The sequence below is a fragment of the Dermacentor variabilis genome, chromosome 5 (assembly GCF_050947875.1).
Source record: "Dermacentor variabilis isolate Ectoservices chromosome 5, ASM5094787v1, whole genome shotgun sequence".
Lineage (NCBI taxonomy): Eukaryota > Metazoa > Arthropoda > Arachnida > Ixodida > Ixodidae > Dermacentor > Dermacentor variabilis.
The window spans coordinates 6,290,402-6,313,427 of record NC_134572.1 but is presented as its reverse complement, the minus strand read 5'-3'; the positions used below and the strand labels follow the sequence as shown (position 1 = coordinate 6,313,427).

The 23,026-nt window shown below is 45.6% G+C and overlaps 1 protein-coding gene across 1 annotated transcript; it reads left to right on the top strand.

The window, feature by feature from the left end:
• The first annotated feature begins 952 nt into the window (after nucleotides 1-952).
• Nucleotides 953-22,986, top strand: LOC142582209 (carboxypeptidase inhibitor-like). Its single transcript, XM_075691628.1, has 3 exons — nucleotides 953-1,106; nucleotides 17,719-17,835; nucleotides 22,711-22,986. The coding sequence occupies exons 1-3, from the start codon at nucleotides 1,064-1,066 to the stop codon at nucleotides 22,833-22,835; spliced, it is 285 nt and encodes a 94-aa protein (XP_075547743.1). The 5' UTR covers nucleotides 953-1,063; the 3' UTR covers nucleotides 22,836-22,986.
• Nucleotides 22,987-23,026: the final 40 nt, after the last annotated feature.

The following is a 23,026-nucleotide window of genomic DNA, read 5'->3' as shown; positions in this document are numbered from 1 at the left end:
AGCAGTGTTAAGGACAGTACGCGAAGTGGGTGACGAACAATGCCACATTTGTATCTCACTCTCCTAACGTCCTGTTCTTAGCGCTGTTTTTTTTTGGCTGTTCCTACCACGTAGGCTTCGACTCTTCTCGAGGCCGCGCTGGCGGTCGTCGAAGCGTTGTCGCCACCGATTCAGACATCCATTCAGCGAACGCGCCCTCGATCAAACCACGACGAGCTTCCTTCCAGCTCCCATAACAACTCGTTGTCTCCTGTATAAGTCTGCACCGCATGCACTGTGTCATGGTTGTATAACAAAAAGAGCGCCGTGCCACTAATTGCACGTGTTTCCTCCCGCCTTCATATTTGATGTTATTACAAAACGCAACCGCTGTGTTGCCGCTCCACGTGCGCCAAAGTTTCACCGCTTATTGCAAGCGCCAGCTGCTCTACAGCAGCTGTTTGCTGGATAAGCGAGCAATCACTTTCCTCGTTCGTGTTTAATGTGAAACCTTACCTCTACTATGCCATATATATATATATATATATATATATATATATATATATATATATATATACCACAGCACTTCGCCCGCTTCCTTCTGTCTGTCCGGTCTCTCGCGCTATTATTCGATTTAACTTCACATCGCGTACCAAGCAGCCCAAAACCTCTCTTGCCAGTTCGCATATTACAAACTTGTGTTGATTTTCAAATGGCAGCCTGTCACGGTTCACTTGCATTCGCCGCGCGCAACACCCCAATCACCAACTACACAAGGGTGCGCTTGTGTATCACGAAGGCTGCTGTCCTCTGCGAGGCCGGAAGGAAAAAAAAAAATATGGCGCAAGGGTAATGGAGACGGAGGCCACGGCTTCGACGGTTGCGCGATTTTTCCTTTCCAAGTCGCCGCCACGCGCGGAAACAAAACAACTTTCGCTCGCCCCTCTACAGGCCGCAGCACGTGGTCGGCACATCCTGTCGAAAGGGGAAAGAAAAACGCGCCGCGCACGATCGTGACGAGCATTCAAAAGGCGCCGCTCCGACTCGAAGCCAGCCGACTACGGAGCAAAAACTCTTGGCAGCCATGGCGGCACCGCTCTTGGTCGTCTGCTTTGCCCTGGCACTAGGTGAGTCTCTGTGCGCGCCCTTTTCACGCGTCACAGTGTTCGGTCAATTATGCCTCGCGCTATGTTGGTGTGCTTAACACAAGGAGTTTGTTATGGCTACGTTCTCGGCCGGCTTTCCGTTAAAGCTATCGCAATATTTGCACAGGTGCCATACATTTGCACAGCTATTTTATATCTATCTATCTATCTATCTATCTATCTATCTATCTATCTATCTATCTATCTATCTATCTATCTATCTATCTATCTATCTATCTATCTATCTATCTATCTATCTATCTATCTATCTATCTATCTATCTATCTATCTATCTATCTATCTATTCGGCCCAATTTCCAAAAAAGCTACTGTCTTTTTTGTGTTTTGTGAGTACACATTTAGAAGGGTGATGGTTTGGGCTAGTTGGTTTGCCTGTCCCACTTTGCGTTGAGCCACACAGTCTAACATGAGCACACAATTACGGTTTACACATCCCGTCCAGATAGGAACGCGACCGCACCGGCCGGGAGTCAAAACCTGTGACCCCGCGCTGTAGCGGAGAATGCCATAGCTTTATTTTTTTATTATTATTAATTCGTTAACTTTCTTGGCGTACTTCACGAGCATTCCGGGGGCCATCCGTGTATGTAATCTAACCGTTTTGCCGCCTACATCGGTCACTAGATAGTCTGTGGCTGAATGGTTAGCACATCGGGGCTGTTGTGCTGAGGTAACAGGGTTCTAAACCAGCCATCAGATCAACTTGGGTCACGAAGTATGTACCAGCCATGGCTGCTTAGTGGCTATGGTGTTGAGCTGCCGAGCACGAGGTCGCGGGATCGAATTCCAGCCACGGCGGCCGCATTTCAATGGGGACGAAATGCGAAAACACCCGTGCACTTAGATTTAGGTGCACGTTAAAGAACCCCAGGTGGTCTAAATTCCCGGACTCCCCCACGACAGTGTACCTCTTAATCTGATCGTGGTTTTGGCACGTAATGCCCCATAATTTAATTTTTAACTGAGTATGTGCCAATGTTTACGTGCCACTCTAGGAATCTTTCGCGCCTACGTGGATCACTGGGAATGTGCTGATGGGTGTGTGCTGCCATTCAATGAACGTCTTTGGTGCCATATTGGACAACTAGGTATGATCCAACGGAAACGTGCCACCCTATAATGACGAAAAGTTCCGCTAGATTTCTCCGATGTGGGCAGAATTCCTCGAAGATTCCTCGAGGACAAGAACCCGACGCATTAGCAGGCTGTGCCACAAATGCACTGGGAAGGTGCCGCTTTTCAATGAACGCATTTCACGCCAACGCTTTAGCTAGCCACGCCATGAGTGCACTGGGGTGAGACATTGATTGAAGCACATGGAAACATGAGTCGCTGGGTATGTACCACTGAGTGTGCGGCAAGCGAGGGAGTGTTCTGGCGCGCCACGCTTCTCGTCTCGGAGGCAACGCGCGGACTACTTGGCAACGCCTCTAGATGGCGCTGCGTGTCAGAAAGACGGGCGAGAGAAGAGTTCGGCTGCCGCATGACGCGTTGCGTTATTCGTTGCGGATGCCACCCCAGGCTTCGCGGCGGCGGCGCTAGATGACGCCGAGTGTTCTTGGGGAAGTGCGAAAGAGGAGTCCCGCTGCAGCACACGCCTCATACATAACTCGTTTCGACGATGGCAATACGTTGTGTCGCTGTATTGATTCAATGATATCACGTTACCGTCGAGAGTCATGGTGAGATGGGTTGTGCCACAATTTCTTTTTTCTTTTGGTCGCCTACTTCAAGTAGGACATTGATATCTGTGCGTACGACATTAAACAAACTTGGGCGCGATTTTCTACAACGCATGTAACACGTCGTCAAAGTGCTCATACTTCCTCAAAGCCTACGATGGTACGCTAGAGCATTACTATTCGACTGGCGACGGCGGCACTTAATTCTGGTTTTTATAGAGCTTTTGCAAACGCTTGCGTTCTGTGAGGGTTCCGTGTACAGAAGGTGAATATATTGTAACGCGGCGAGAAAAATGAGGTTGAAGAGGAATGTGACGACGGTTTCTGGGGCGCGTGGCAGAATTTCGACGGCTGTGCTCCAGATCTATCATCTCTGCTAGCACTCATTTGTAAATAAACACGCAATTATCCCTAACAGTTATGGTGGAGGTGCGAGGTAACCTCGTGCCCGAACCGCTACGGCGTTCGTAGTAATCATATCGTGATACTGGCACGTAAAACCGCATAATTTATCATCGGCGAAAAAAAAAGAAGGAAAGTAAAAGGCAGCGGTGCGCTACACTGGCTTTGGCACCTGAACCAGGACCTAAAAGAATCACGCAGGAGCTCCTCTGGGAGCTAAGTATGCGTAAGCATTGTGCCACTTGCTGATCTCCACGCAGCCTGGTGTCATTATCAATTTTATGAAACTTGATCAGGCCAGTACACACGACACCCCTGACGACACGAACTGGTGCTGACGGCGGCGCAAGGTGCATTGATAACGCAAGCAAAGCACTGCAGGTGGCGATGCTCATTATAAGCCGATATCGCTCTTTAGGGCCTTATCCATCCGCGCCGAACCAATATGGACAATGACCAAACTTACTCAGCCGGCGGCTGCGTATAGCACGACCGCGCGGACCGCATCTTGAAAGCGATCTGCAGAACGGGCCGAGTTCGGCGTGTGCTGAGAGCTCGCGCTGTGTTCTCGCCGCTTCGTTCGCTTTGAAGCGACAGCACGGAGGAGGTAAAGCCGCTCGCTGCTGCGGGCTTCAGCTTTTAGCGGTCTTCTTACATGACGGAGGGACGGGTGATTTTTTTTTTTTTTTTGGGGGGGGGGGGTAAACATAAATATGCTTACGCATTTCAAAAAAGAAAGCGCTTCACGAGGCTGTGTAACGCAATCAACTGTAGATGGCACGTCTTCCCATTCGAAAGTCATGTTTGCCTGTCGCAGATTTGACATTCTTCGCTGTTTGGCTGGCCAGCCGCTCGCGTGACCCGCTTTTTGCCACTATCATCGGCGTCAAGCCACGAACACGCATGCGCGTAAGAAAAAAAAAGATATGAAGGGTCCCTTTCGTCACTTCTCATTTTCTTTTTCTTTTGAGGGCGTTATCTCTTGCCGACACACAGCGATGTCTCGTTTACAAGCGTTGAGAAATGCCAGTGAAACTGAGGCACGACGTTGTTTCGACGTTCACTGCAGTGCGTAACTTTCATTTTCCGGTCGACTCAATAACTGATCCATATGGCTAAGAGCGTAAAACGCTCCTTGGATAATGTGCTCACGCAGCTTCGACATTTAGCAGCATAGCGCTTAGTAAATGTAGTACAGCTATAGCTGGCTCGTCTCGAAGCAAGACTCGCGCCTCACTCGCTTTAGTTCGGTCGGTGTCGCGGCGGAGTAAAGCGGCTGATCTCTTTCAGTGCCTTCTTTGTTCGCTTTTACGTTGCGTCAATGTATCCATGAACTGCTTCCTTTGCACACTGTGCGTTCTACTTCTATAGTAATTGCTTATTTTGTACAAGTGCATGCGAGCTTGCGTGAGCTGGTTATTCTCAGCAAGAAATGGGCACATCGCTGAAGATGAGGACAGGCGAAGAAAGAGAACGGGAACCTTTAGTTCCAAAAAGTATTCATTGGCGATACATAGAACACAACTTGTCATGTGCGTCTTACTGGGTTGACTGAACACTAGCTGTATAAGATCAAACGTCGTTGTCAAAGCCTGTGTAATGTAACGCGCGGTCTTCAAAAATTACGCAGATTCCGGACTGTGGGAATCGATGCTATCTGAAGCCTTAATTTTGCAAGCAGCTGATTATTCAATTCAATCCGCTTTGTTTACCAGATAGCTCTGGCGGGCTACCTGAGCTAAAAAGCTGCATAAACAGCTCTACAGGAGCCCATGTCGCGGCTACGAGGCAGACACAGCAAAAGTGCATGTCAGATGCAGAATTCAGCGGTACAATAACAAAGCCGATCCCAATAGATTTCGCTTTATTTCTTCAAAGAGTTACCAAATAAGGTTCTTCGCAGAGTTACCAGATGTACAAACGTGTTGGCGTAAAGCAAGCCATTGTGCGTGTTATGCGAGCCTTTGTGTGACGACAGAAGCAACACGGTCTGCCCCACGCCAATTTTGTTCTAAGCTTTTCTCAGCTCGTTGCTCAATTTCACTCCGCGGGCACGATCCACAGCCAGAGGGGTGAGTGAGGGAGGCGTCAGCGAGTGCTACCATCAATGAGAGAGGAGCGTTCGTTGACAGGATACAAAGCTCGGCGCCTGGTAACATCACCTCCACGCATCGCGGGTGGCGATTGCGCCCGCAGTATCGTGAAAGTATTGCCGTTTCGCCGGTCACGCCTCGCCTTTCTCTTCGCGAGTCGATAGCGGCGCGAGCTGCCACGTCGCGTTAACCAGATGGTGTTTAACGTCAGGGCGTCAGGAGCGCCGGTGGGGGTGCCTGGCGCCAGTCAATGCTTGGAAAGCCGGCGGGCACTCGAGCATTAACGAGTGGCGTGGTGGTTTAAACGAGAACGCTATAAAACTATCTGTACCCTGAAATGTCATGGAGGAAGCAGGACCTTCAGACCCCCGGGTGATTCAGTGAGCTCGGTATTGGCAGCGAGAACGCCAAGCCCGCATCGCAGCCTAACGCTTAAACAATCGCATTACACACTCGTAACCGTCCTGTGAGCTCTTTTTTCTATTGCGGTGAAGGAGCGGCAAGACCCGTTCCCACCCGGAAGGCGGTGCAGTGTGTCGTCTGCTACGCGGAAGTGGCCGCGCAATGCGGCGCCGAACGCGCTGCGAGTCTGGCCGCTGGCTGTGGCGCTGCGTGGCGCACGAGCGATGAGTGCGCGCGCACCCGGATCACGCTCGCAGGTTCGATCCCACTGCAGCCCTGAAATGAGGCAAAATAGGAACTTGCCCACACTTACGACGAAGTATGTACCGGGGATGAGCCAAAGAATGCTGCGCATTAGAAGAACCGGCTTTTTTGTGCTCCTATATAATAATGTCAATCAACCAATCAATCAATTTTATTAACGTGCCCAGGAACAACCAGTTGGTTTTGCTACTGCGCACGTGAGAGAAGGCATATAGTATACACGCACACCCGGTCAAGCGTCCCCCGCGTTTGGCTGGATACAAGAAATAGGTTCATTATATAACATACATATAGCATAAGACACAATAACAATATATAACATAAAAAAAACATTAATTGAAATTTCTTGCAGGACATGGAGACACCAAGCAGGGGCGTAGCCAGGCGTGGGGGGGGGGGGGGAAGGCTTATGGGGCTTCAGCCTCCTCCCCCCGCCCGCAGTTTTTTCGTGCTGTCCATGCGCGGCCGGCCAAAACAACCCCTGGCGCCGGAAATCATGCTCGATTTTGTCTAGAATGTCCTTTTCACGCTCGAAAAAAACATTTTAGCGCGAACATTGCGAAATCGGGCTGGATTTCGCGGCAACGCCCATGCACCGGGAGTCACATATCGTAACGCTAGGAGCTCCTTGCGAGCACAAAGTTGCAAAGGCATGGCGGGCGTGTTCGTCGCGGCACCTCGCTGAGGCCGCGGAATCGGGAGCGCTTGGATTTCAATTCTGACACTTTATGGGTCTAAAGTTCTACTAAACATTTGATCCGAAAGGTGCATTGATATTTCCAAAGTCGTGCTTTAGATTTTCAATTCCGGAACTTTGTGGGCTTAATGTTGTTATAAACATTTGACGCCAAAGGTGCATTGACTTTTCTAAAGTCTTAGATCGGAACATACAACGATAAAGCCAAATCAACACACTATAAGACAAGTTGACGAAACACACAGTGAGATACGATGAGACGAAGCGTGTGGGGGTTGATTTGTGCCGTCGTGTCGCATAAAAAAATATAAACATTTCTTTTTCACCTACTCCAAAGCATCCGTGTCAAGACACTAAAGCCAGCCAGGGTAACTACGTTCTTATTTATTTTTTCTACAATGACTTTTATTCGTGAGGACACATTGAGCCTCTTAAATTTTTTTTATTCTCGCTACCCTACCCGCGGGCTGCCAGAGCCAGCCAGAGAGCATGCGTTTTTCTTGTGTTGCCCCGAAACCACCGCGCGGCATACTTCGTTGCGCATGCGGTTTTCTCTGGCCGAGTGAATTTTCGCCTGGCAGAGTTTTGAACGCCTTCTGGCTAGCAGACGAGAAAAAGAAACAATGATCGCTCACCGCCATCACTGTAAAGGCTTGACGGATTACACCTTGTTCGCTTGAGCGCAACCTCTTCGGAAAGTCTTGTCTCGCCGGTGTAAAATTCCGAGCACTATGCGTATGGTTCTCGGTGGGCCAAGTGTCTCACGTTTTCTTCGATATTCATTCGGTAGCCACATTAGGTGCCCAAAGTAGGTATTTGATTGTGGCCGACATACTGTCCTTTGCGTTTTTTTTTTTTTCATTTCGGTGCCCCCGCCCCACAAAAGGAAAAAAAAAAGATACATTGTTGCGGCGCAGCGAATTGTCGCATGGTGACAGTTTGTTACTTCTTTTGGGGAGAGTAATCAGCCACGGCACGCTTCGGTTGCCGGACACTATTATTATATTATTGTGATAGCAACTATATGAAGACTCCAGGCGCATTCCTGCTGTCGCCGTCGCCCTCATGTTTCGTGTGAAGTATCAGGGCAATAGCGTCGTGACCGCGCGCCGCATGCTGCATGTGCGAGTGAAAGAGTAAGGGGGGTGTAACGGGTGAGGCGACGATGGTGGCTCAGTCTTGCGTGCACAAAGGAGAAAAGCAAGGAGCAAGCGCGCCGCCTTCCGTCGCACGCGTTACATCCGATGGAGTGGATGGAATGGGGGCAGGATCTAGGATTTTGTGAATCTGTGATTGCGCTACATGTTTATTCGCCTTGTTTGAGGAATTATATACAGTGACATTTTCTTAGATACGTAGTTGTATTGGAGACTTATACGTATATTTAAATATCTTGTTGCGAGGTTTTGTATATACGTGCAGTGAACTTTATTTCCAGTGACACTTCATTTTTTTTTTTTGGGGGGGGGGGGCTATCAAGCATTTGTATATTACATTGTATCTTCGGATTTCTAATGAACGAGGGCGAGTTAAAAGAAAGTGAGTCTACCGACCCTGCGCAATAATGGTTCGGTTCATTATCTGCGAGGCATGCGCGTAGCACACAGGCATCCTTCATTTACAAAAGTGACACGCAGGTGTGAGGGTAAATGTTCTTTAAGGCTCTTATACACTGGATTGAACATGGTTGCGTGACGTAATGGACACTTCAGAAGTTGAGCAGCGGGGTGCCGTGAATGTTTTGACAGCTGAAGGTGTTTCCCAAGAGAAAATTATTCGCCGTATGGCTGCCGTATACGTTGAACATTGCATTTCATTGGCCACTGTGAAGCATTGGAGCAAACGGTTGAAAAAGGACGTGAAAGTCGCAAAGATGATCCAAGACTGGGCCAAAGCAATCGTGCAATCACCGCCAACACAAGTGCAAAAGTTGATGAGCTGAGGAGACAAGAACGGAGGATAAACATCGTTGAAGTGGCAGAGCGTGTGAACGTCAGTCGCGGTTCGGTTAACACCATAATTCATGAACATCTCGGTCATTGGCCCTTGTGTGCGCAACGGATGCCCAAGATTTTGAACCACCGCCAGAAGAAGGTTCTGCGCTGCTTTGATTCGTCTGATCCGGTATCACTAGGAGGGTGACGACTTCTTGTTTGCAATTGTGATCGGGGACGAACCATGGTGCCACTACTACGCGCCTGAAACACGACGGCAAAGCTTACAGTGGAAACATTCGAATTCACCGTCATTTCCGAAAGACCGTCATTTCCGCCGGAAAGGTGTTAATTACTTTTTTTTTTCGATCGTCAGGGGCCATTACTGATAGAATTTTCTAAAGCCGGAGAGACTATCAATCGTTTCCGATATTGTGAAACGCCGGATCGGCTGCGTGTCGCAATCAAGAACAAACGACGTGGAAAATTGACGAAGGGGGTCATCTCGTTCTACGACCTGGCTATGGTGTTGGGCTGCTGAGCACGAGGTCGCGGAATCGAATCCCTGCCACGGCGGCCGCATTTCGATGGGGTTGAAATACGAAAACACCCGTGTACTTAGACTTAGGTGCACGTTAAAGAACCCAGGTGGTCGAAATTTCCGGAGTCCTCCACTACGGCGTGCCTCATAATAAGAAAGTGGTTTTGACACGTAAAACCCCATAATTTTATTTTTAGTTTTTCCACAATGCCCGTCCCCACGTCGCTGATGTGGTTAATACAAAACTGGCAAAGTTCAAGTGGGACACGCTGCAACATCCGCCATACAGCTAAGACCTGTCGCCTTGCGACTTCCACATTTTGGGGCAAATGAAAAAAAAAACAGCTTAAGGGAAACAGATTAGTGTCGGACAATTGCAGTCAGTTGCAGATTTGTTGAAGCAGCAACCTAAGGAGTTTTATGAGACGGGAATCACCCGACTCGTTAGTCAATGGGATAAATGTCTAAATGCTCATGGAGACTACTTTTAAATTAAGTACCCCGTTTGTCATATATTCGCATTGGCTCACTTTAATTTGACTCGCCCTCGTATATTTTGCAGAACGGGTTTATACAGGTGCGCTCTGTTGGGACAATAATTTCTGTGCAATTACGATACACGACCGGTGACAGCTGCTCCTGCGTAATACAATGGAATAAATGACAGCGTCATTGAGATTTTCCGCTGGCCGTTGCATATATACAAAAATGTAAACAAGGTTGTTGAATGACAAAGTTTCATTACCATATTTGTCCTCAACTTGTTCATTTATGTCCATTACATTTTTCGTATCAGTGGCATGCACTGCTTTGCTGGTTTCGAACAGATATAATTCTAAAGATCATGTTATATTTTCTTTACTTTTTAAATAGACAAAAACGTGGAAGCATTGATATCAGTTATCTTGAGCACAATTTCTCCCACATACGAATATATCTTTTTATTTAAAAATACATATATTACTTGTATTGACAGTGCGTAGCGTTCAAGAATTCGTTTGCAGCACTTTTGGCAACGGCAATGCAGTTATTATTCACGTATTTCATCTCTCGACAAATTGTTTAAGAGGAAGCTTTAGCTAGGGCCCAACTACGACGCAGCCTATTCAAATAAATGTAAAACGCAGAAACGCTTTCCTGAGATATTAACCCCTGGGACAATTTTTATGGAATTTGTTGAATTTAAGAAAGTTAACTTGTAGTATCTCTTGAAAGCGGAAGTTCTATTTAGGGCCTGAATATTGTTTAAAATATTTTGAAAATTTTGAAAGTGCAAAAAATAGAAGTACGACGTTTACAAACTAAAAGCTCTTCATGAAAAACAGATATCGCGGATCATACCTAGTTGTCCAATATGGCACCAAAGACGTTCATTGAATGGCAGCACACACCCATCAGCACATTCCCAGTGATCCACGTAGGCGCGAAAGATTCCTAGAGTGGCACGTAAACATTGGCACATACTCAGTTAAAAATTACATTATGGGGCATTACGTGCCAAAACCACGATCAGATTAAGAGGCACACTGTCGTGGGGGAGTCCGGGAATTTAGACCACCTGGGGTTCTTTAACGTGCACCTAAATCTAAGCACACGGGTGTTTTCGCATTTCGCCCCCATCGAAATGCGGCCGCCGTGGCCGGGATTCGATCCCGCGACCTCGTGCTCAGCAGCCCAACACCATAGCCACTGAGCAACCACGGCGGGTTCGCCTTCCTCGCAAGGAATCCTTGCCAAAGTATTCTTTGCGACGCCAGAAGTAGATACGTGAAAATGTCTAGACACGCTACAGCTATCGACACTTTGCTTGTTTATCGGGTGACCGCGTTGCCTCACCATCTAACGAATGTTATCGTTCAGTGCAGGACGCGCCTGCATGTATCGGAAGTTTCTCGAATGTTGTCGATGGTTCTATCCGCTGTCAGTTGTCACCGAACCTCGTGCACTCGTGTAACATGCGTAACTACTCTCTGGAAGACACGCGGGCGCCAGCTCTGGAACCTTCGATGACACATCTATAAAAGCCGACGCGCTTGACCCGCTGACCAGATTTTCGATCATCACCGACTGTGTTCGCCGCTATCGCCATTCTTTGAGTGTAGCGTGCTTTTGAAGGCCACAGGTTCGCCCAATAAAACACAAGTTTCGTCAATCACAGTTTTGCTGCTTTCTTCACCGTCACAACTACGTGACACTATTATTCCTAGAATTTTGATACTAATGTTATTCAATACTTCTGTGCAATCAGTGAGACCATACGAAAATAAAGTCCGCTTCGGTGCTTCTGCAGTCGAGGCAATAATCAATCAATAAATCAATAATAATAATAATAATAATAATGATAATAATAATAATAATAATAATAATAAAGAGCACGCATATATGGCCAGGGTTGAACCAACAAAAATTACAGGGTCTAGAGTCGTTAGTAGTCATTACAAGTCATTAGTAGTCGTTATTATTCATTACTAGTCATTGTTAACCTTTACCAATCTCTATTATAACCTTATCATTCACTGTCACTATTAATCATTTTTCTTTCTTTCATCTGTCTTCTTATGGTGTGATGACGCTTCGGCGGACACCCCGACGGTCAGGTCTGCTGACGCAAACTTCACCACGAGCCTAGAAAGGCTTTCGCCTTAAGAGTAAGCATGATCTTGGATTGTAGCGCGAAGTGACATGGACAGAGACTAGAAGCAGACAGTAGACAGATTTAGTATAGGGGACGCAAGCTGCTTGAGTACGCGAGAACTAGGGGCCACGATACTGCGCATGCGCAGACCTCTGAGTCTGCGCATGCGCAGTACCGTCGCCCCCCTTGTGTTTGCGTACGCAAGCCACTTGCGTCTCCTAAACTAAAACTTTCTAGTGTCACTTCGTGCTACAATCCAAGATCATGTTACCGTACCAACTCGCCCAACTTTCTATCCTTTTGCATTAATAATATTTGGGGTTTTACGTGCCAAAACCACTTTCTGATTATGAGGCACGCCGTAGTGGAGGACTCCGGAAATTTTGACCACCTGGGGTTCTTTAACGTGCACCTAAATCTAAGCACACGGGTGTTTTCGCATTTCGCCCCCATCGAAATGCGGCCGCCGTGGCCGGGATTCGATCCCGCGACTTCGTGCTCAGCAGCCCAACACCATAGCCACTGAGCAACCACGGCGGGTTATCCTTTTGCATTAAGTAAGAGGAAGCTTTAGCTCGGGCCCAACTCCGACGCGGCCTATTCAAATATATGTAAAACGCAAAAACGCTTTTCAATCGGCTACTGGACCGATTGTAATGAATTTTTTTGCATTTGAGAGAGAAAGGTAAATTGTAGTGACTGTTGGAAGCGGAATTATGATTTGAGGCCTGAATTTTGTTACAAGAATTTTCAAAAATTCGAAAGTTCGAAAATATAGCACGAAGTTTGCAAATTCATAGCTCTACATCAGGAACTGATATCGCGGTTCTGTAAACGGCAGCCTTTAGATATTTCAAAGAGGGCAAATTGTATATGTCAATTTATAACTTACGTGAATTTGTTACGTTGTGTACAAGGGTTCTGCAAAAGCAGTATTCCCATATTGCTGAATTTTTTTCAGATTTTAGTGTAACATATCAATTTTGTCCGCTTTAGATGTACTATGAGATGCAGTTCACAGAATTGTGCTATCGTTTTTCCTTGCTGAGTTAGATAGTCATAAACTTTATAGTTTGGTTTGCTGAACATATTATTTATTTATTTATTTATTTATTTATTTATTTATTTACTTACTTATTTATTTATTTATTTATTCGGTATACCTACATCGCCTGTACGGCATTATCGTAGGGGGGTTAAAATACAGGTGGTCGCAATGGAAACACATTCAGCAACATCAAAAGAATACGTCAGTAAATACAACATAGTTTAAGCACTGAAATTCGCAAAAGCGGAATACAAACTAACAAAGTACAAAACAAAGTGAGTAACAAAGTAACTAACTAACAAAAAAAAGTAGCGTACGTGCAGAGATGAATAACAGAACAATAAAAGAATGTGGCTCTCAATAGCATTTTCAAAACTAGAAGCTGCCATCACTTCATTAGGGAGCTCATTCCAATCGTTAATCGTGGTAGAAAAAAATTAATACTTAAACACATTGGTACGGCACTGATAAGCTCTAATTTTGTTAGCCTGGTCTCTCCTAGACGAAACGTAATGCAGCTCCTTGATCAACAGTGTTTTGTCGATACCAGTTTTACTTTTATATATATTATAAAGGAATTTCAATCTTAGGATTTTCCTGCGTGAAGAAAGAGTTTTCCAACCCAACCCTTCCCGTATTCTGGATCCTCTGATAGTAAAATTATAATTTCCTGTTACGAAGCGTGCTGCAATTGCTTCTGGACGCGTTCTATTTTTTCTGTGAGGTTTTTAGTGTATGGATCCCAGATAACGCATGCATATTCTAGAACAGGCCTGATGTTTGTTAAATACAAGGTTGCCTTCAGTGATGAAGGAGAATGCTTAAAATTTCGTCGGAAAAAGTGAAGAAGACGGTAAGGTCTCGCGCTAATTGAGTTAGCATGATTAGTACAGTCAAGCGTTTCAGAAAACGTAACTCCGAGGTACTTAACATCCTTAGCGATACTGAGTGCAATATTATTTACGCAATAGGAACTGGGGATTTTTTTCTTTTTCTTTGTAAACTGCACATGGTAGCATTTACCAGTATGCAGAGTCATCTGCCACCGTTGGCACCGTTTGCACTTTTTCAAGGTCGTCCTGTAAGACAGACATATCGGCATAACATTTCACTGTACGATACATGACGCAGTCGTCGGCATACAGTCTAACTGTTGATTTAAGGCCTACTACAAAATCATTATGTAAACAAGGAACAAAAGTGGCCCAAGCACAGGGCCCTGAGGCACTCCCGATAGAACGTGCATTGGAGCCGACTTTACCCCATTAAGAACTTGCTGTTTGCGCGGATGTAAATAACCCTTTATCCAGCCAAAAATATGTTCAGGAATGCCTAGGAATGATAATTTTAAGCAAAGGAGATTGTGCGGGCCGACATCATATGCTTTCCGCAGATCGAGAAAGAGTGCACCTATCTGTTCACCATGGTCCAGGCCGAGTGCAATGCCGTGAGTGAATTCGGCTAGTTGTGTTACGGACGAAAAAGCAGAGCGGAACCCATGCTGAGCCGAAGTGAAAAAGTTATTTGTTTGAAAATGTTTCATCAGATTAGAGTACAGGACATGTTCGAGAGTCTTACAGCAAACGGAAGATATCGGCCTGTAATTGCCTACGTGTGTACGATCACCCTCTTCAAATATCGGAGTCACGTTGGCTGTCTTCCAATCTTCGGGCAGTTTTTGATTATCTAGTGACTTGTTGGATAATATTACTAAGAAAGGCGCTATCTGTCTCGAACATTGTTTCAAAACATGATTAGAAATTCCATCGGGTCCATGAGCTGAATTCAGGTTTAGGTTAAAGAACAAAGCCTCCACTCCTTCCTTGCTCACGGCAATGTTTTCCATTTCCGGTAATGGTGTCGGTGTGTAAGAGATAGCAATGCTACATGGCTTTGTAAAAACTGAATGAGAATACTTGTTAAATACTTCTACTTTTCTTTTGTCTTCTTTAATTAGGTTACCATCATTTGTGATGGCCGGGATGCCAGTGTCATCCTTCTCGTTGCTCTTAATATACCGCCAGACCTCTTTGGGATTCGTTTTTAGTTTATCTGCTAAGGCTTGTAGATATGCATCCTTCGCAACCTTCAATTCGCTTTTAAGTTTTGTGCTGATATCCCTTAGCTTTTTGTACATGCTTGGGTTTTTTGTTTTGCAATATATCTTGTAAGTTCGGGATTTTTTTCTGAATTGATGAACGTAAATCCTTATTAATCCAGGGTTTATCCTTGCGCCACTTAGTCGAAACCACTTTAGACGGAACAAAATCTGGGCTCAATGAAAGCAGTTTATCCCTGAATATGACCCACACACTGTCGATGCTACTAAATGAACTGTAATGCACAAATATAGGCAGGAAATAATTTAACTCATTAGAAATAGCCTCATAATTACCCCTTTCATAAAACAATACCTTTCTCGGCCGCATTTTGGTAAATTCTATTTTTCTGCAACGAATAGTACCTGCAACTACTTCATGATCACTAATTACTGGTACTGGTGCAATGAAGTCTATGATATCTTTCTGGTTACTAAAGACCAAGTCTAACACATTTCCGTCTGTACATCCAAAACGAGTAGGAAAATCAACGAACTGGAAGAGCCCATAGGTCATTATTAGCTCGCAAAATGCAGACTGAAGCAATGACCTATTATTCTGTACAGGACATAGGTCACGCCATTCAACATCCGGCATGTTAAATTTTTGCCAATTTTTAATAAAAATTGACGACCTAAATAAAATATTCGGAACCAACAGTCACTAGATTTTAAGTTTTCCTTTTAAATGCATTAAGCCTCGTCAAATTTGGTGCAGTGGTTGCCGAGAAAAACTAGCTCTCCTTCTACGTGTATTTAGACAGGGGCACCCGAGCTCAAGCTTCCTCTTAATAATGCGTTTGCAGGCCGAGCAGCGTCCCGACCACAGCAATGCGGCTTCTTTGAATGAATGAACGAATTCTCGCACTGTCTGCTGACGGGGTTGTTAGTCAAGCACATCTCATGCACCATATAGGGCGCCCCGGCTAACGTTAGCTAAGCTGTTTAAGGAAAAGAAAATTTTTTATGACATGGGGGCAAGATACGATTTTAAGACCTCCGATGTTCGGTCGTCACTCCTATAGCGACCGTAGGTCTTATAGTTGTTTCTTGCACCGGCTTTAATCTTGTTTTTATGTTTCGTTGAACAGCTTGGCTAACGGACACAAGGTATACTAGACCCTATAGTGCCTGCAAAGCAACTTTGGGCTGCCATGTAGCCACCGCCTCTACTTGTTTCGACTGTGAGTCAAACCAAAAGAAAATAAAACTTCGTAGCAGCGCTAGCGAACACGCTGAAGTAAGAAACGCTTGCAATCGGGGAAGGTGATTGTGTGTATTTTGCCGTTTTGTGCTTTGTTTTAGCTTTTTCTTGGCTTTTGTTGCGGGATTTCACAAATAAACCATGCCAGTTGACACTCAGCGCTTATCCTTGTCGGTGATTATCTTGTCATATGGGCTGATTTCACGCTGTAGTCCCAACTCCGCCTAATAACCCTACGACTGCTTATGTTCTGACTCTTTAGACTTCTTGCCGTAAGAAAAGTCAACTATGAAGCACCGTCTCAAATATGTAGCCTATGACTGTAGCCACTAATAGGCTGAAATATGTGCTCGCATTTCAGTCCAGTAAGATTGTGACGCTGTCGTTAGTGTGTGCAGAGAATGGCGCTTGCTGCTGTTCACTAACGCCATCTTGCGCCATACTACATACCAACTTTCTTTCTTTCTTTCTTTCTTTCTTTCTTTCTTTCTTTCTTTCTTTCTTTCTTTCTTTCTTTCTTTCTTTCTTTATGCCCGATCTTCCAGAGAAACCAAGCCGAAAGAGAAACCTGTTGTGAACTGGTTATGAAGCCACGTCTTGCGAAAGTGATCCTCCTATTACTTCTAGGCGTAGACGACACATGTTTCATGCGTTGTGCGGTGTGCAGAAACACGATAACACGCCAAGGACGGCCTGAATTACGAAAGAGCAACTATACAAGCGAGATACAAATTAATTGGCAGGCGGTAGTGTGACATACATGACTGCACTGACGACGCGTAGACAGCGGAAGCCGATAACTGGGCGATGTCGTATAGAGTGTTTGTGAGAGAAAAAGAGATAGAACAAGGACGTTCGCGACATCACCAAGGTCGCTTAAAACGTTCGGATAGTGCAGAACTGTTGTTGCTTATCTTAGAGCAATACACTGCCACGCTAGAATTATCGCCTCTGGAGGCACTCGTTTCGAAACTTTTTGGCAAAAATGTGCAGACCTCGCAACTCTAAGTAACGATGGTACAGTGCGTGGATTCTTCGATGGTTGTTAGGCAAGATACGTAAATATTACAAACTCTTCTTATTATGATGTCTTCCGCCAAATCATGCTATTTCCACGCATATGCATATTGTAGCAATAGCAAGATTGGCTATCAAGTGTCTTACTGAGTTTCCACACTCGCCAATGTGCGCAAATATATATATATATATATATATATATATATATATATATATATATATATATATATATATATATATATATATATATATATATATATATATATATATATATATATTTAATGAAGGCAGTGTGCCTATGTACTGCGTTTAGGAACCGGGCACCTAGTAACGCCACATCACACCTTCAATTTTTAAAAATATATAAATGGCGTTCGAGCACAATGACCACGTGGTGGAAGCATGTAAGTGACACATTTGCACCGGGTATCATAGTATATGCGCCGTCCTCAATAGGTCACCCGTCCTCTGTTTGCTGCAATGTATCCATTTCATTATTCACCCCCGCAATTTCATATTTTCACTCAAAATATCGCCTTTCTTTATCCGCGTGAAGCATTCAGCCAGGCCAACGACTGCGTTTCAAGGGGTTTCGGCTGTCTTCCGAAATCCGACTGCCCGCAGGAGGCTCGCCTGAGCTATCGAGGCTGCTCGACCGTCTGCTGTGACTTGAGTAAGTACACTTCACCGTCAGTATTCTGAAGTATTAACCTGAATTTTTAAAGCAGCTCCTCTGAAATCAAATAAAACGGGTATGGTGGTATGTGTCCGCGGATGTGAATTATTGCCTGATAACTATGGTGCACAAAATTTTTTACCGCATGCTATTGTTTATATTTATTTATTATAGTACGCATCGCGCCTGTGTGGAATTACAGTGGGAACTTAACAAAGGGAGCTCAAAACACTACAAAAGGTGGTACAACGTTAAAAGGAAGCGCATGCAAATGGAACAGCGAACAAAAAAAGAAAGCTCAACATGTAGCTAAGAAAACGACACCCAGATTACACAACTACAAGCATGCACCACCGAATCAAATTTTAATGAAGCGAAAAATGCATCACTAGAGACATTGCAAACGACATGTTGCGGCAATCCATTTCAGTCACGGATCGTTTTCGAGAAGAAAGATATCCTAAAAAACTGGCTGTGGCTTAGCTAAGGTTAAGCCCAGGATGCGAAGCATACTAGCCTTTATTTTAACGCGACAGCGTTGAGGAGCTCGTGTCGCAGAAAAGCCGGTGTCGTCGGCGTCGGCTCAGGCGTGCGGCGCTTGCTCAGGCGCACATTTCGTTGTCGCGCCGAACGCTGCGTTGCTCGACGCTCACCGCGTCCGATGCGGGGCGCGTAGTCGCTGCAATTTTGTAGGAAACTCTATGGTCGTGACTTCACGGTGTCACGTGGTCAGCCTTGAAGGCGACGCCGCGAGCGACGGCGCGAGTTGGAGCCCCGTTTCTCTTCTGTCGTGACGTCACGGTGTCACGTGGTATTGAAGGCGACGCCGCCGCGCCTGAGGAGCTGGGTGGAGCTCTAGTAATATGCTTCGCATAAAACATCAGTCCTACCTTGCAATTTTTGAAGCGAAAGCATCAAATGTGCCATTCAACGAGAAAGCCGGCAGCGAAACGGCGCCTAAATTCTCCTGCGACGCCACATCACGCGCGCGCCTCGAGGGACCGCAGCGGGTGCTGCAAAACAGTGCCTGCTATACCGCGTCCAGCAGGGGAGAGGGCATCGCCGCGAAGGCCTGAGTTGTCCGTGCGTTCCTTGCCCGCGCAAGTTCTTGCCTGCGTTCGAACTTTGCCTCGCTAATCGCTGTAAAGAAATGAACGTATATGAAAACAGAATATATTCGAGAGGGAAAGCGTTGGCGGTAGTGAGTTTCGAACCTAAGACCCCACGCTCAGAAACCGAGTGTCTTACCCACTGGGCGAAACCGTTGGCCAACCGTCTCAACGCGCTCGCTTGCCAAGGAGGTGTTCATAACTCGAGGGACCGTTCGGCGGCCTTCAGTTGGACATTAGTGCTTTCGCACTCACAACTCATAAGAAGTGCTTAGGTGTCCTCAGATTTTTTTTTTTTTTTACTTTATGAATGTGGTAAAGGCGTGCGGAAGTATAGTCTGGCTTTAACAGGTATCTACGCGGTGCAAAAGTGAGGGTACACAGCAAAATATGCGCTATAGCGCTGCCAATATAATTCGAGCTTACGTAGCCTAGGCACCGAGCAGGCTGAGTATAAAGCCCGCGAGAACTTTACGTGATATAGTAAGAATCGCATATAATAACCGACTAGCACTTTGGGACATAAGGCGGCGCAACGACACAGCCATGCTAGATGAAAGACGTGTATGGAAACATGTTACAGGCGCCACTAGTGACTTCTTTTGTTAGGTGTTGTTAGTGTAGGCTGCGTCTGCGGCACAGAAACAAGCCACGTGCCCTACTAACGACTTCTTTTGTTGAATGTTGTTAGTAACGTCTTTGACGTTTGCCTGTCTTTCAATGTCGCCGTGTCCCTGCGAGCTGCACTATGTCGCAAAGTGTCAGCCAGTTATTTTATCCGATTCCTAGTGTAGCTCGTAAACGCCTTGTGCGCTTTATACTAAGCCTGCCCGATGAATAAACTACGCACGTCACAAGCACTCCGCAAATTAAGTCTTTAGTAGCACCTGTGACGTACAGTCGTCAGCAATCTGAAAGGGAACCCCATAATTTTTCAAACGCTTGTAGTGGCTACATAGCCATGCCTTTCTATAAAAATATTCAATGAGACTAAATGTTCCACAGGAAAACTGATTGTTGCGTATCAAGTTCCTAAGGCTTGAACCCACGCATTACGAATTGTCGTCATTTAAAAAGGCAATTCGCTGTTGCCTTTCATATTGCTGCCGACTGTGTGTCTATGTTAGCAGTGTCCTTAACATGTTTCTATGCAGCGTTCATCGTGGTTTGTATTGTTGTGTTGCATTATGTCATTAAGCAAGCGCCAGCTAGCCCAACATGTCCTCACTTTCGGCTATATAAATTGTGCTTACTCTATTTGAAATTCAGGCAGGCAGTATGCCTTAAAAAGTAAAATAACCCACATTTATAGAATAAAAAGCAGCACATTTTCTGTGAATTAATGGTCTGTGTGCAATTCAGGCAATCATTCATCCCAAAATAATTATACATACACCTAGCTTTTGTTGTTTTTTTCGTCTAGCACTCCAGCGCCCTTTGAGTAAGAAGAGGGACCGTATCCTTTTAATAAAATTCGAACCCTAAAGAGTAGCTGTCAGCCGACCATGATGTGCGACATTGTTATTAGCGAAGGCGGCCGACAAATTGCTAACGGCACTTGCGAAAGAAAAGCTGCGTGAATTTGGCCCAAGCTCTTCGATGCGTTTGATACGGGTCAAGTGTATACGACTTCTGTATGATAGCGCCCGTTTACTTTTGCTGCCTTTGTCACAGCGTATTCACCGGCAAATGCTCAACACCTTCTATACCAACTACGGCAAATGCCTTTCCCGGACGCGCAAGGCACGTCGGTCTTGCCGACAGGGGAAGAGTTTGTTTACAAAACAAATGCCGCAATAATCTGCCGACGCCGCTCACGTACGTCTACGCTAAAGTTCCTTCATCAACTTGAGTTTATGCCTCCAGCCATCCGTCGAAATGCCATAGGTTAGGTTGGGTTAGATTTTTTATGAAATGCGGCGCTGGGATGATTTACTTTTGAGCATGCCCATCTGCAGCGTCTGAAGTGTTCGTAGGTATCGGGTGTTTCCTTGTGGCGTGCCTTGTTACCCTTAATGAGGACATTTATGTCGCAGTAATATCGTCACCTAAGTCGTTTTTTGAAAAGCGCGCACTCAACCTCCGTACGTCTAAGCCTGCTATAACGTCTCTACTTGCATGTTTTGTCTTTTTGCGACATTCTTGTTTGCATTGCTTTCCTGCACACTTTATAAATGTTACATTTCCTTTGCAATGTGCACCTGTTATATAGGCACACTGACGTTTTGTTGGTGTTATCTGTCTTTATGTTATCATATACCATTTCTTGCTGTGCATTTGCTTTATTTTTGTAAAGTTTCTATACTTATATAACCAGCTGTCTTGTCACCTGAGCGTGGCCGGCAGCCAAACATGTGGACAAAACGAAAGCGATATAAATTACGCGCGCAAAGCCTCACGTGTCAAGTTGTTCTGCAGAATACGTTGTTGGGCAAGTCGGTACATTGTATTTGGAAAGACTGGATGCGCTTTGTAGACGATCACAAAGAAGAAGACAGGACAGGCGCAAACTAACAACTGAGGTTTATTCGAGGGAAACACTTAAATATCAAATCATGCCAGCGCAGGCGCATCAGGGTATCAGCAGCAGAAAAGAAGAGAAAAAACACAAAATCAGAAGAAAAAAAAACCAATGGCGCGGCTCAGCTAATAATATTATCTAGGAAACGTGCCTCCCTATTGTAAAGCATGACCGATGTGTCACTGATGCATGCTTGTCCCTTCTTTCTTATACAATATGCCTCTAGAAGTTCTCGTGCTTTTTCGTTACTGCACTTGCGCAGGATCTTAACCTGGTTGAGCAGAGGTCTGCATTTATGATCTAGGCAATGCATGGGTAAATGACGTTGCACCCGGTTTTTTATTTTACCTTTCGCGTTCTCGGATTCGCACGTTCAAACAACGGCCCGTCTGGCCTATGTAGGTTTTGTCGCATGTCAGGGGAATCTGATAAACAACGCCAACTTGGCAATCTACGTGGGGGTTCTTGTGTTTGGTTGTGTTTGGACACCGTGCTTGGTTGTTGCAACCAAGCACGGTGTCCCACTCGTTTTCTCGGCTACCTGCAAGCTGATGCGCCCGCATTGGGAGACTTCACGCCAGAAAGAAGCAAGGTGGCTGTGGCGTGAAACACAAGAACCCCCACGTAGATTGCCAAGTTGGCGTTATTTATCAGATTCCCCTGACATGCGGCAAAACCTACATAGGCCAGACGGGCCGTTGTTTGAACGTGCGAATCCGAGAACGCGAAAGGTAAAATAAAAAACCGGGTGCAACGTCATTTACCCATGCATTACCTAGATCATAAATGCAGGCCTCTGCTCAAACAGGTTAAGATCCTGCGCAAGTGCAGTAACGAAAAAGCACGAGAACTTCTAGAGGCATATTGTATAAGAAAGAAGGGACAAGCATGCATCAGTGACACATCGGTCATGCTTTACAATAGGGAGGCACGTTTCCTAGATAATATGATTAGCCGAGCCGCGCCATTGGTTTTTTTTCTGATTTTGTGTTTTTTCTCTTCTTTTCTGCTGCTGATACCCTGATACGCCTGCGCTGGCATGATTTGATATTTAAGTGTTTCCCTCGAATAAACCTCAGTTGTTAGTTTGCGCCTGTCCTGTCTTCTTCTTTGTGATCGTCTGCAAAGCGCATCCAATCTTTCCAAATCAAGTTGTTCTGTTTCTTGTTTGTTATTTATTTATTTATTTATTTATTTATTTATTTATTTATTTATTTATTTTTCACCGCGCGCGTGGCACAGCGAAACTAACCGGCTGCAAGGGCAAGGGAGGCGAGTGCAACCCTCTCAACCGCATCTGCAAGGAGCTGGAAAGTGAAAGCTCATCCTGCCCCAGGGATCAGAAATGCTGCGTATGGCTCCAATAACGAAGCCTCGTCACCCACGGCACCCAGCTCTTCGTGCTCTCGGGTTGCTGGGGGCGCAGCCTACAACGTCGTCGTTATGGTCATTCGATCGCAAGACTCTTAAAACGAGTTACGAATAAAGGTGTCGAATAAAAATTACGTATGAGATGAATGGAACGGTGGCTCCTCAGCTCCTTGCTCGAGATCGGCTG

What these genes read in the sequence shown, in the direction of transcription:
- LOC142582209 (XM_075691628.1), top strand. Translation starts at nt 1,064, where the DNA reads ATGGCGGCACCGCTCTTGGTCGTCTGCTTTGCCCTGGCACTAG. An exon ending in CTGCTTTGCCCTGGCACTAG is followed by an intron (nt 1,107 to 17,718) that starts GTGAGTCTCTGT and finishes ATCCGCGTGAAG; the next exon opens with CATTCAGCCAGGCCAACGAC. An exon ending in GACCGTCTGCTGTGACTTGA is followed by an intron (nt 17,836 to 22,710) that starts GTAAGTACACTT and finishes CGCGTGGCACAG; the next exon opens with CGAAACTAACCGGCTGCAAG.